At 37.9% G+C, this 14,332-nt stretch overlaps 1 protein-coding gene across 1 annotated transcript in view; it reads left to right on the top strand.

The window, feature by feature from the left end:
• The window catches only part of LOC122796743 (cytochrome P450 7B1), a 777,380-nt gene that overhangs the window by 670,183 nt on the left and 92,865 nt on the right, over positions 1 to 14,332 (top strand). The window contains exon 2 of the mRNA XM_044065451.1: positions 6,506 to 6,642. Within this exon, the coding sequence (XP_043921386.1) occupies positions 6,506 to 6,642 (137 nt within the window). The remainder of the gene's footprint in view (positions 1 to 6,505; positions 6,643 to 14,332) is intronic.

The raw sequence follows: 14,332 nt of genomic DNA, 5'->3' as shown, positions 1-14,332 counted from the left end.
CTATATGGCTGGCTTAGTTAATATGAAATCTGTTTGAATAAAGCATGTTAATGAGTAAGACATGGTGTAGCGCTTGGTGCACCATGTTTATGCTCCAAACACATGAAAAAGATCATCTTGAAAGCACCCTTAAATGCTGTTACAATTGGGTCTTATAGTGGGTATTAACAGTGGACAGCCACAGAAGGTAAAACAGCTTTGAAAGCTGTTGTATACTTTGCTATTACACACCTTTAAGTAAAAGGTGTGGCAGAATGAAGAGTCCAAGAGCTTTTCAAGCTGCTGTTTGGAGAGAAACTTTGTTTCTGTCTCCTGTCTGTTTGATAGCCTTAAAGGGTTTTGTCAGCTTTTAGAGGCTTTGATAGCCAGTAAAACATTTTGCTGTGTTACACCTTTTTTCTGTAACTGGCAGTACATGAATTACCATGCAGTATAAAGAATGATGATACTGTCTCATAAATTATAATATGATCGACACGGATGCCCAAAATTCACCTCTCAAGCCTTGCTCTTCAGGAAAATGTCTTGATATCCATAGCTTGAATACATTATAAGTTAGTTATGGTCGGAGACCCACTTATAATTCTCTATATTATGAGTACTCATTTTTATTACATATAGAAAATGGAGTTGGAACAATAATTTTCTTAATGTTGTATGTGGTGTGGGTATTATGGTAGCTGATAACATTTTTGTAGTAAAGATGCATTCATTGTAGTGCTATTCAGTAAGTTTAGCAGAATGAATTCTACAACAACATGGAGTAATTGTCAGTAACTTTTTTTTTTTTACATTGGTTTACACCAGCAGTCATATTTATTTCTGTTGCATGCAAGCAATTACCAAGTTTGTAGATATTAGAGTGGATTCAAGAAAAATGTTTTTCCAATTAAGAGCTGCACAGGAAGATGGATATTACTGAATCCACTTTAATAATCATGAACCATAATTACTTAAAAACAAACAAAAAAACACGCTGCATTTTAAATACTGTGATACATTGATTGTATACCATGGGGAGAGTTGTTTTCTTTTTGCATATTATGTTTAAAGATGAAAGCAGACTGTGTGCCATATTGTAAAAAAAAAAAAGAAGAAACAGCACATGGTGCTTCTTCGGGCTGTACAGCTGTTTATTACATATGGTAATTTGTTTCATTTTTATTAATAAAGTGTCTTCTTGAGAAAATAACTGGCTTTTTGTGTATTTTTCACTGTGATAGCATATTATGTTATATGGGTTTTTCACTTTTAGTGAAAAATGGCACTGGTACGTTATGCAATGTTTTTGTTATGGGGATTTAGTCTATAAGTCTTTAGGATTTTTTTCTTTTTTTTCAGAAGGTTATCTCTTTTTTGATTAATGTAACCCATTTAAAAATTGGACTGACTTTCTAGGATATGTTATTTTATCAGCCCGTTTTTCTAAAATAGGTTAATATTATAAAATAGAACATTAAAATCATGGTGGCTATCACAGATTATATGCTGCTGTCAGATGAAGCAATGAGGACAAGGAACTGGCCAGCCTGAAGATGTCATGATTTTATAAAAATAAATAAAGTATTAAATGATGGAACTGGAAGAATCATCAGTTATGTCAGAAGGCACATAAAGTCCTACTGTTTTCATCTTTGAATGTTTTCGTGGAAGTGAAAAATTACTAAGCTAACACAGAAATACTTCACTGAAAGCAAAGTGTATGATGTTTTGACAGCTTTAGTTTATACACTGACTAGAAGGGTTCTGAGTAAATATCATCTGTTGGCAGTCACACCTTCTGTTCTGTGGGCAGTAAAGCTATGATGATTTTTTCCAGACTTTGACTGCAGCCTGAAAGCAAGAAAATATGAAATGCATGACAGGTAGATCATAAGCCATATTTGAGAATTGCCCCTTTGGCAAAAAGTACTATATTGTATGTTTTACAAAATAATAGTTATATGATGTTACTACTGAAATTCCATCCTCTGTAGCTTTGTAGGATTCTTAGTTGCCATGCATTTTTTTAAATCCAGCAATCAAAAGAAAGTTATCAATGATTATATATTATTTCACCCTTAATTCACCTGCAGGACGATTACAGTCATCATGTATTTTAGTACTGCTGAATTAATACAAAACCATTTTCAGTCGGTGCCATGATCACTATTGCCAGAGTCATTTGATATTTATTCTTAAACAGAAGTATTGCAGCTTTAGGAAAAATTAGTAGCAAGTATAACATATTTGTTAACTGGACAAGTAACAGAATGCTGCTTTGTACTTAGTTATGAACTCATATATATCTGATACATGACCTCATATAATGTTTTAGCACATTATCTCAACACAGTCAGACAGGGTATTTTCCTTTTTGTAGTAGTAAACCCATTGTTACCAAAATCCTGCTTGCATTTATTAAAAACAAGTTAAGAAGCTTACTTCTTTTAAAACTGCTGCCATCTTTTTTTGAATTGTATTCTAAGCTATTTCCCTTGCATAACCAGTCTGGCAGTATATGTATTGCAGAACCTTACAGTAAGCTGTTTCTGTACCTGTATTGTTCATCCTGACAAATTTTATGAACAGATTATAAACTGGTAATGGCTTGCAGTCCTCACAGAATATACTTTTTCTTGCTGGTGATTCAGTGCAGTGCATGTCAAAATGCTGGCACCATTTTTTCCTACTTGGAGAGTGTCATTAAAGTTATAAAACAAGATTTGCAGTATGCTTAGGGTAACATTTGCTGCTGTTCACTACCGGCAAGGCAAGACATTCATCCCAGTGTCCCTCTTTGGTACCTGTAAACCAGGTTCAGTAGCAGAGCAGGGCTATTGGAGGATTGGCAATGGGTGGAATCGTGGATCCCCCCAGGCAACTGCTATTTGTCTCAGGGAGGAGGGGTAATTTTTTTGAGTCAGTTCATTAATAACACCTAGCAGAGTGTGAGCATCACTTCACTACCTCAGATCTGTGTAAGTTTGACAAGCAGTTTGCACTTTTGTGACCAGAATATTCCATGTAGATCTGTACATTGAGAAATAAGATTAATTGGAGATCCTCCAAGCGTTGACTGACATATGAATGCTTGTAGTAACCCTGCCCCCCCCCACACACACACACATGTATATATCCCCTCCTGATGAGGTAATGTCACATACAACAAAATGTATGTGATGTCATCTCACCTGTTTTGATTCCTTTGCACTACAGCAGCTGCCCTACTCTGCTAGTGACGCTTAGCTTGTGCAATTACTGAATCACATGTTAATATCACTAAATAGTTTCATACATTTAACTCATAAATGCATCAGGTGAGTATGTGTAGTAGAATATTGAACATTTTAATTAGAGAGTTTTGTTAAATCACAGTTTTTTTCTTCAGAGTTCACTGTGTGTTAATTCACTGTATTTATTTTTTCTTGTAGTAGAATAGATCTTAGTAAGCCTAACCATCATCTTGGTAAGATTTTGTGAAAACAGGGTCCACCTCTTGAAGGTACTCACCAAGACCTGAGGATGAATTCAATTCCAGCATTACTGCTATCCTTTGCTTGCTGATGTTATCATTTTTCCATCTGGACCTATCAGTGCAGGCTGCCTGATATCAGTTCCAAGCTATCTGTACAGACTGGGCAATACAAAGCTTGCCATATTGCATGCTGATATTCATGGATCATCAGTGACTCTTTCTATGTATAGTGTAAAGAGACTGGAGGGGTGCAGTGTTGACGTAGCTGTGCTGTGGAGCTACACAGAGTTTGCAAATGAAATGTTTCCATTTTATTAGCACCAGAATGCTAACTGTGTACAGCAGCTCAGTAGGCAATGCCACAACCCTGACATCACTGTTATGACAGGTTGCTAAGGCAACAGGTTTTACTCAGTATCCTTCCACTGCATTAATCTACTTTGCAGTTTAGTGTAGTGTGCTGGACTGCCTACTTAATTAATCATGAGGGCTCTGACTGGAGTCCTGTGTCTAAATCTCAAATGTGAGCCAAGCAGAGAATTATTGACTAATGCAGAGCTGCTTTACACTGTTTTAATCACACCCAGACAATGTTGTACATTAACTGTAATAGAGACAAGGAATGTCATAACTGCTTGCAGTGTTCAGCATACCCTTCTGTTATATGCATCCATTTCCCCTATTGGTATAGCAAGGTAGTACAGGCACATCCTGTGAAAAGATAAAATATTTTAGTTACTCATTGCCAGCGTCATCTTTGACAAACTTGAACTATTAAATTGTTTTTTTACTCCCCCACCCCCACCCCTCGTGTTGCTGAAATGCATCCCTTTACCCTACAGAAGCGCTGAAGAATGAAGCTTTTTACCATACGACAGAGCTTGAGTGATGAACTGGATGCCATAATTTAGGACATGCGATAAGGTATAGCTCTGCATTTGTCATAGTGTTACATTTGTGACACCTGCCCATCACAAGAAGTAAAGTCATACCACCACCAATTACCTATAATGGTCTTAAATAGAGCCAGCCTGTTATGTTTGTATTTTTTAAAGAGTAATTTAAACATGTTGTACTCTGTCAGTCCATTGAGGTTTGCTCATCTGTTGCTACTGTCTTGTATTAGTCTTTAGCCTAGTTTTATCTTTGTATAGATTAGTTAGTTAGAGGGTTAGTTCTGTAATTTGGCATCATATGAATCCCCCCCCAAAAAAAAAAACAAGAGGTATGACTGCATAACATATATATTGAGCAAACAGCTGAAATATATGGGGCATTTGTAACATTTCAACTGTTATCAAGTGACTCAGGAGAAACGTAGCTAATGAAGTAATGACCAAAAGCAATGTCTCGCTTAGAAATATTTGCTGGAAAAGCAAAGTTTTTTTTTTTTTTTTTTTTTTTTATAAGACTGTTGTACAGTGAAATGAAAATGCCAAACTGTATTTGCAGATCCTCCAATAAAGTTGCTGAAGGCTGCCTTATATGTGTTGAAATGCAGCAGCAGTTGTTCTGTGGGCTGTATAAAGGCTACACAGCATCTCTTGTAAAGATGAATATGAAAAACAGACTCTTCAGTGTCAGAAGCATGCTTTAGTGCAATAAATTATATGTTGAAGAAAACTGAGCGCTATTAAAGAGTTAATCCAGCTGCATAAATTTCCATGTCATATGCAACAGAAAAGCTTGTGATCCCTTGATCTTTGATTAGATCTGAGCTAGTAAATATCTTGTGATTAATCAAAATGGGTTGTTCTGTCTGTAGTGTAAGTCACCTTCACAGATGGGATGGAGTATCAGAATTGTTTGTAGCGATTTTCTGTAGTCCTCGCCTTGTCATACAGTGCTTTTTTGTTACTGTGCTTAAATTGGATTTCCTCTGTTGGGGAGGGAAAAATAATGCTGGTATGTACAGTGGAACACACCAGTAAGACAAGAAATAGAAGTGAATGTATTTCCCAAACTTTCTTTTGTATTTCAGCATCTTAAAGTAGTACATGTGTACATGTGCATCTTGTTATGTTAGACTCTGTTCTAGTCTATATTTGTTTTATGATAACCAGGTAGTTCAATGGGCACATTACATGCATGTCTCTTACAGGAGGGATCTGGGTATCAGAGGAATAATTATAAAATATGATACAGCAGAATGATGACCAATAATAATAATAATAATAGTCTAACTGTGGTATTTATCATTTTATAAATACATAAACTGGTGTGACACAGTACTGCCATGGTTAGCACTGCTACCTCACACCACTTGCTTTTCTGGTTCAGTTCCTGCCTGGGGTGCCTTTTCTGTTTAGTATGCATATCTTCTCTTTGTCTGCATTGTTTTCTTTTGGGGGTGCTTTAATTTCTTCCACATCACAACGATGCTGTAGGCGGGTAAACTAGGTAGTCTTTTAATAGCTTGTATTTGTACATGTGGTCGATATCCTGCATTGGACTGGTGTCACATCAAGCACAGTTACTCTGCTTTATACCCGTTGCTTGCATAGATTGGATAGAGTGGGTAATAGAGATTGAATGAACGTGTATGTTCTGACAGTGTGTATGTTGCACTGCATGTCTGACTGTAGTGTATTGTGCAGGTATACAATATAAAGTTACGACAGTACAACCAGAGTGTATATTTTGTGATTACTACATTGTACATTGAGAAGTGTTAAAATGTGTGTTTGCTTTCATTACTTTTGATCTAAGAAAGGAAACTATAGGTATACCATGGAACAGATAGCTCATGTATTGTAGTCAGCTGTGTATAGAATGTAAGGACAAGTCATTTCACCAGACAGCACTTGCGGGGCAGGTCTGAAAAAGGTCTGTGGAGATCAGTACTATGCCCCAGTGAACAAATACAAATAAAATAAAGATGCAGCAAAGGTTCTAGTCTGATCCGGGTCATTGTCCATCTACTTCATTTTCATACATCTTACTGATGAAAAAACTGCCTTTGGTTAATTCAACTATTATTTTAATTATTTGGTGGAAACTAGTATATTAGTGACAAATGTAATGTAATTTTTATGAATATCTCTACAGGAAACCTGGTGAACCTCCACTTGAACAAGGTTGGATTCCTTACCTGGGAAAAGCATTAGAATTCCACAAAGATGCATACAAATTCCTCCAAGCCCAACAGAAAAAGCATGGGAATATCTTTACTGTGCATATTGCAGGTAATTCTAAAACCATCCTTTGTAATCTGGAGGGCATAGTATTTCTTCCAGATTTGCAGTTTCTTATGTGTTTGAATTTACTATGCATATTGCAGGTAACTCTAAAACAATCCTTTGTAATCTGGAGGGCATAGTATTTCTTCCAGATTTGCAGTTTCTTGTGTGTTTGAATTCATCTTGCCTACTTTTCTAATTAAAGGTAGATATTGCACATTGTATTATTTTCTTTTATAAAATAAACAGATATGCCTTCAATTAAATGCAGTGTTATATTTTAACATTTGGGAGATGCACTGGTTTGAGAGTAATCTTAAACCTCTAATCTGCTGATTTCCAGATGGATATTTTTCTTATATTTGCTTATTGCCTTTTAATTTTCCGAAAGTAAATATCATGCTAAAATATATCAGTACAGTTATTAAACATTATTTACTCTGTTCTGTCCACATAAAATGCATATGGCACTCTTTTTACAGACAACTGTTTCTTTCCATCAGTAGTTGACCAATAATAGAGTCAGTTCTGCTCAAATTAAACAAACACGTACACACTGCCATTGTCAAATTGTACATGTAAAATTCAAAGCATTTTAACTAGGTTGTAAATATCATGACTTCTTCCTGTAGAAATTTGCTTTTGGTTGTCAGTGATTCTGGAAAAAAGTGATTATGGGGGAGAATTAATTATGATAAACTAAAAATAAAAATGGCCAATGGTGATTAAAAAATGATATGGCTAAGCTCAGGGACTTATCACTCACTGCAAGCTGTTTGCACTTAACTTTTAGCATACCTATATCTTACACAGTTCACAGGTATGTATGTTGTCTGCAGTGCTAAAATGAATCTTTGGCTCATTATTGCATGGCAGTAGTCCTAGTGAACCATAGGCCATTTTATGAACAGACTGTACAGAGAACAGTATAACACACTTGTGACATCATTGCCATACAGTGGGGATGGTAGCAGACAGTAACTCAAAACTTGCATCTGCAAATATTTTTTTTTTTTTGTATGACAGTAATAGCATTACACCATAACTGCTATGTGTTATTTTTACTCTGACTGGAAATTTCATATATCCCCAGGATGAGCCTGGAATTTTGCAGCAAGCACCCCCTCAGTCAGTGTCACCTAACAGTGGTGACACACTGAGGGAATCAGGACTGTGCTAAGCCATGCCCAGTTAGTGCAGTGTGCCTGCCGTTACTTTAATAATTACTTTGAATCACATTTTAAGGAATAAGGAGAACCTGAGCAACTTCTTGTGCCTGGTTATGTTTTCCATTTCTCTATGTCTGAAAGCTATGACAACAATGAGGCCAAATAGCCACATTATGAAAATAATGCAGGTCATCATTTCTTCAGGTGTCTGTAAAAGCTATCTCACTTTCCTTCCTGTTTTTTCATTGTGTGCTTTTTTTTCCTTCCATGCCTACAGACCACCAGGCCTCCAATCAGTGAAGCCCTGAGAATCTATAACGCAGAGGTGAGAGCTGTCCTGTGGGGCCATCATCAACATAACCATGTTGTTGGTTTATGCCCTACCAGAGGTAATGGTATTTCTGTTAAGACCTTACCTCTTTGTGACTGGCATGAGCACGCTTGTCACATCAGAGGCCCTCAACACCATTTCCATGTGTGTGTATCCCTGCTTACACCCACATGCTATAGCATCATGACTTAGGATTGCCAAGACCATGTCATCTGCCCTGGCCTTTTCAGAACCATGGAAGTCTCCACTTGCATGACAGTGATTGAATAACTGAAACCACCACTCCCTCCCTCCCCTGGAATGGTGAGCTATCATCGGATGATTATTGCAACCCTCCACCACCTTGTTTTTCTAGTGCCCAAACCATTAGTCAAACTACAGTTATGTGGGTCTTGGTCAGGGCTTTATTCCTCTATACATAGGAGGGGGTGGGGCTCTGACTTTGCAGTACATTAGCTACACAAATGTTTAGCAATTTGTATAGCTGACCTGATATTTCTGTCTGACTACTTTACTGAGCTGGCATAATATCTTGGTTTCAAACCAACCATGCCATTCTCTCTCTTGTTTATATGCTATTGTTACTTTATTGCTGGTTTAGAGGAAAAGGTCCTGTCAAAAAATATTACCAGTAAATATTGTTCTAATTATTAGGTTTCAAAGTAATTCAGACGGAAAATATACAGAACGATGCTCTGATTTGCTGGCACTGCCACATACGCATAAAGAGATTTCGTTGATTGTGTTTTCTGATGTGATAAGCAAATGATTGTCATCCCTAAAAGTCATAAGGGACATGGATGTCATCTTAATAAAGAAATTAAAAGGCACATCTTTCCATGAGAAACAATGTAAATTCCTGACCTGTCGCAGAAAATAGTTCTCTAATTGGTTTTGTGTGGTGGTGCAGCAGAATCGTTTTTTCCAAACGTCATTCCAGCGAAGCAGTACTGTACATCATCGTCAGCAGTTCAGCAAAATCTTCTTAATAAGAGGACGATTACATAAATGTGATACTCTTAAGAAAGAAAAAGAGGGCAATAACATTTCCAGAAATTCTTTTTGCATATAAATAAAGCGAACACAGCATCTAAAAGGGAATAAATTGAATGACATTAGAAAAATCATTGTAATATTGTTTGAGGATAAAAAATGTAGCAACGGAAATTTTCAGCTGAAGCAGTTCATAATGAATAGTATTCAATTTCATTAAACATATTAATGAATACATCCAACCTAGTTATAGCTGTATATTTATTGAATGGCACTGTGGATCCTGTAGCATTTGTGATTTACTAGTACACAGCATTGTCAGATGCTTGGAAGGTCATTGAATGTCAAAGATGAGTTTAAAGTATATTAATGACATATATCCTTCAATATTATCATAAGGCATAAAAAGTTTTAAAGTCTTCTTCCTGTAATTTAGTCTTTTCTGATGTCATTTAACTGCATTATATCACTATCATGTTTATCCTGACTCTCTGCAAAAAAAAAAAAAAAAAAAATATATATATATATATATATATATATATATATACACACACATATATATATATATATATATAAAGTCATGTACTGGAGGTTGTGCAGTGCTTAGTTTAATGCTCACCTAAACAAAGCCTTTTATAAAAGCTGTTGACCTACATGCTTCAGTCACATACTCAGGCAAGTGTATATAGTTTGTTGATGTCACGATTATAATGGTGTGGGTATGCAGTTGTGTATTTTTAAGTTCTGATGCCCTCCATCAGTAGAAAGTACATAATCATATGCAGTGTAATCCAGTATCTTCCCAGACTTAGGGCAGAAAATGGAGACTGCAAGTTCAAATCCTTTTCCTGTCAAATGCATGTTGTAGTTGTGCACAGGGACTGAAGGAATATACACTTCAGAATTCTGTTTCACATCAGAAGTGGCTGGTTAGTTGAAGAAATTATGAATCCACATATGGCAAACTTTTGAAGAATGGTATAGCAGAACAGTGGTTAGAATTCAACAACAGGTGCCTCTGCTGTGCAATAAACCACTTTGAAATTACTTGCAAATATTAAGCAAAGATGTTCTGGTAATTTTATGTTGACAATAGTGGGAATATTTTTTAATCAAGCTCTGATAATGGCTTTGACCTGCCCTTACAGAATACTTTGTACAGTTTTGTGGTATTGTTGCTAAAATTTTCTTCCTCCTGAAACTATGACCAGTTTTTTTTACTTTGAAGATTGTATGTCAAATATGTCCAGCTACACATCTTGTCTCAATGTCAGAATGTTACGGAAGAAACTTGAACAAAGAGATATAGTTCTAGGCTGAAAATAATTGAATAGAGTCAGCAGAGTACAGGCTAGAAGTGTGTATGCGGCCAAATCCGTAATGCCTTATTACAGGATTTCTACAGAGTCAGAAGGCATACTGTGGTAATGCAGTGTTCCTGAAACCAAAGATTAAAGAAGTGTTTATGTGTGGTTCTCCACTGTGTTTACGCTTTAGATTTTTATCAGATTTTTTTTTCTTTGTCTTTTTTTTATTCATTCATTCGAGATTCCTATAACATACACAGTTTATGAAGTTACATTTATAATTAGTACCGTGTTTGCATGTATGGAATTCTGATAAATTAACTTAAAAAAACATGTTTCTACAGCAATCAACTTCAGGGTGATTGATGTGCAATGTGCCTAAATGGTAGTGGTAACAGAATTGATTGACATCAACTAGAGTCATTGCAAGACTTGCAGAAGTAACATGCAGCATACAAGATTATGATTCTGATTGTAAGCAAGTTGTTGTATGTTCTCTTTTAAGGTGAATCCTGATGTCTATGCCAAAAACACATTTTGGATTTAAGTATCTTTGCTTTTTTTTCACTGGAAATAGTTTCTGTTGCTTACTTTGAACTAGCCTGAACTGTTTTTTTTACTGATTACTGCATTTATTTTAAAATCTGCACTTAAAGTTACATTTAGTCGAATTTAATCGAAAGTTTGCTTGTTTGTTTGTTTAATTTAACTGTGGAGGCTGCCCACTAAAGTGTGCTAGCCTGTGTAACTAATTTATCACTGTCTCTGCATTTTCTGTGTGTTTCTACAAAAAAAACAAAAAAACAAAAAAAAATCCTTGTTTTCCCACCTTTCTCGACTAGTTTAGACCAGTATACAAGCATTGCTGTATTCTGGGCTGTGGTGTAGTTCCTGTGTTGTCCATTACCTTACTTGGATAGAAGGAAGTTTCTTTGCTCACCAGTGGGAGTGGGGAGCCTTGAGCAGCCTACCTGTCCTTGGGGGAAGTGACCTCAGCACAAGAAGCTGTAGTAATTGGTTGTTTGGGACCATTCCTAGCTCTTTTGTAGTTCACTGCTTAAAATCCGCCTCTGGGCATTTTTTTCTGGCTATACTGCTAAGACAAGCTCCACGTGGGTTTACAGAGTGGTCCTAGCAGCAAGGAACTCGAAAAAGCGACTACCTTCTGGATTTAAGTATCTTTGCTTTTTTCACTGGAAATAGCTTCTGTTGCTTACTTTGAACTAGCCTGAACTGTTTTTTTACTGATTACTGCATTTATTTTAAAATCTGCAACTAAAGTTACATTTAGTCGAATTTAATCGAAAGTTTGCTTGTTTGTTTAATTTAACTGTGGAGGCTGCCCACTAAAGTGTGCTAGCCTGTGTAACTAATTTATCACTGTCTCTGCATTTTCTGTGTGTTTCTACAAAAAAAAACAAAAAAATAATCCTTGTTTTCCCGCCTTTCTCGACTAGTTTAGACCAGTATACAGGCATTGCTGTATTCTGGGCTGTGGTGTAGTTCCTGTGTTGTCCATTACCTTACTTGGATAGAAGGAAGTTTCTTTGCTCACCAGTGGGAGTGGGGAGCCTTGAGCAGCCTACCTGTCCTTGGGGGAAGTGACCTCAGCACAAGAAGCTGTAGTAATCGGTTGTTTGGGACCATTCCTAGCTCTTTTGTAGTTCACTGCTTAAAATCCACGTTTGCACGGCTTTGTGCGGTCGTTAAACAAGGTTAAACTTTTTCTGGCTCCGCCAAGTCTGCTGTTCAATTTTTCCCTTAGAACTGTTCTACTTGCAATCTAAACAGCCTATACTCTATCTGAAAAGCTCAGCACTTGCTCCTAAAGCATTTTTACACAGGTAAAGCACTCCTAAACAAAAGAAAGTACTTCATTCACCTAAATTCTGTTGAGTACCCATTTCCCTATAGGTCCTTTCTGACTCAGTTAGACAGCAATCTTTTTCACTATTTCTAGCATGTCGAAGGGTCAGTTGCTGGCGTCCTCTCCTGTTCAGCTGGTGAATCTGGGAATCTTGAGGCAATGTTACAATTGCCTCATGTACACAGACAACCCTCTCCTCCTCCTCCCAACAAATACAAATATATGCGAGAGATGCAACTATATAGCCAAACTGGAGGCTGAGCTCTCTCAATTCAGTACTGGCAAGACCAGTCAGGAGGAGAAGGTAACCACGCACACCACAAACCCAGTCTCACATAGAACTATCACAACTGCAAACCAAACACATAAACACACAAAAACATACTCGGGGGCGCTGATTAAAAATCTGCCAAAACAACAGAGGCCTCCAAAGCAGACACCCAAGCAACCACCACCTCAAGACATAGCACAAGCAACACATAGTTCACAAAGTCAGTGTGTGCTAAACAGTCACAGCCCTTAAGGCCAAACAACATGCCAGACACACTTGTAATAGGTGACTCCATAGTCAGACACACTGATGTCCCGCTCACCAGACTGAACAAGGAAAAGGTCACAGTAAGCTGCCTGTCGGGAGCTAGAATCCGCCACATAACACAAGCACTCAGGTCACTCCACAGCAAGTACAAATATGACTCAGTCATTGTACATGCCGGTGTGAACGACATGAGACATACCTCCCTGGACTACATGAAAAGAGACATAGAGGAGCTCTCTGATTATGTAGCCCAGGCCGGTATGACCCTGACCCTGAGCAGCATCTTACCCTCACCAAGAATGATGCCACAGTACAAAGACAAAATTATCAGTTTTAACAATTGGCTTAATTACTGGTGTCATTCTAAGGGGATCCAATGTCTGTCTGCTTGGGATGACATGCTTGACAAGCCACGCTGCTTCAAGGGATGGCTTGCACCTGTCACCCTGGGCTTCCGGATATTGGCCAAGGCTCTTGCCACCCCATAGTGCCTTTTTAGGCAAGGCTCAAATGACAAACCTACCACCCTAGAAAACACAAGTGGAAAAAAAACTAAGGGTAATGCTGCTCAATGCCAGAAGTCTAAACCTCAAGATGCACGCCTCGAAGCCCTCCTCAGTATGGAGAACATCGATGTCTGTGCAGTGACTGAAACCTGGTTCAAGGCTCCTGAGAGCACCCCAGCACTATCAGGTTTTACCTCATATCATGCTTTCCGGCCTCAAAACTTGGACCGAACCACAAAAGGAGGGGGAGTATCCATTTTCATCAAAGATACCCACACCTCCAGGTTAGTGGCAACGCACGAAGCATCGGAGACTATCCAGGTGCAACTAACCATAGGCAAAACTGCCTTACAGTTTGTAGCATGCTACAGACCACCCTCTCAAACTCAGGAACCCCACACAGCCTTCCTGAAGACTCTGGAGAGTATGAATGTCTCTCCAAATACCATCATTTTGGGAGACTTCAACTACCCAAACATAGACTGGGAACATTACTCAAGCCCCAACACCCTAGCCCAAAGGTTCCAAGAATTCATAAACTCAAATGCAATGGAACAACTAGTCACCATTCCCACAAGAGGAGACAATATACTGGACCTGATCATCACAAACATGGGGACAAAATGCTCCACACCGGAAGTATATCCCTCTTTGGTAAGATCAGACCATAAATTAATCTCACTGGAAATCCACATCCCGCCCCCACCCCTGCACAAAAGACCACAGTGAAGAACTTCTCAAAAGCAAACTTCACACTTCTTAAGACTGAAGTGGTATCCTTCAAGGCCCCTGGGCCAGTGGAAACCACAACCCACACTGCTGAATCCTTTGCAAATGCCTTCTATGGGCACCTTCAAGAATGCATGGATCATGCAATCCCATATAAAACCAAGACCCATTCCCCCAAAGGCAGGTGCCCAGTCTGGTGGACCCCAGCCATAAACAAACTTTACAACAGGAGGAGGAAGCTACTACATGACAGAGC

The sequence above is a fragment of the Protopterus annectens genome, chromosome 3.part0 (assembly GCF_019279795.1).
Source record: "Protopterus annectens isolate FY-2018-M chromosome 3.part0, PAN1.0, whole genome shotgun sequence".
Lineage (NCBI taxonomy): Eukaryota > Metazoa > Chordata > Ceratodontiformes > Protopteridae > Protopterus > Protopterus annectens.
Note: the sequence above shows the minus strand (reverse complement) of the source record. Positions and strands in the feature narration are given on the sequence as shown.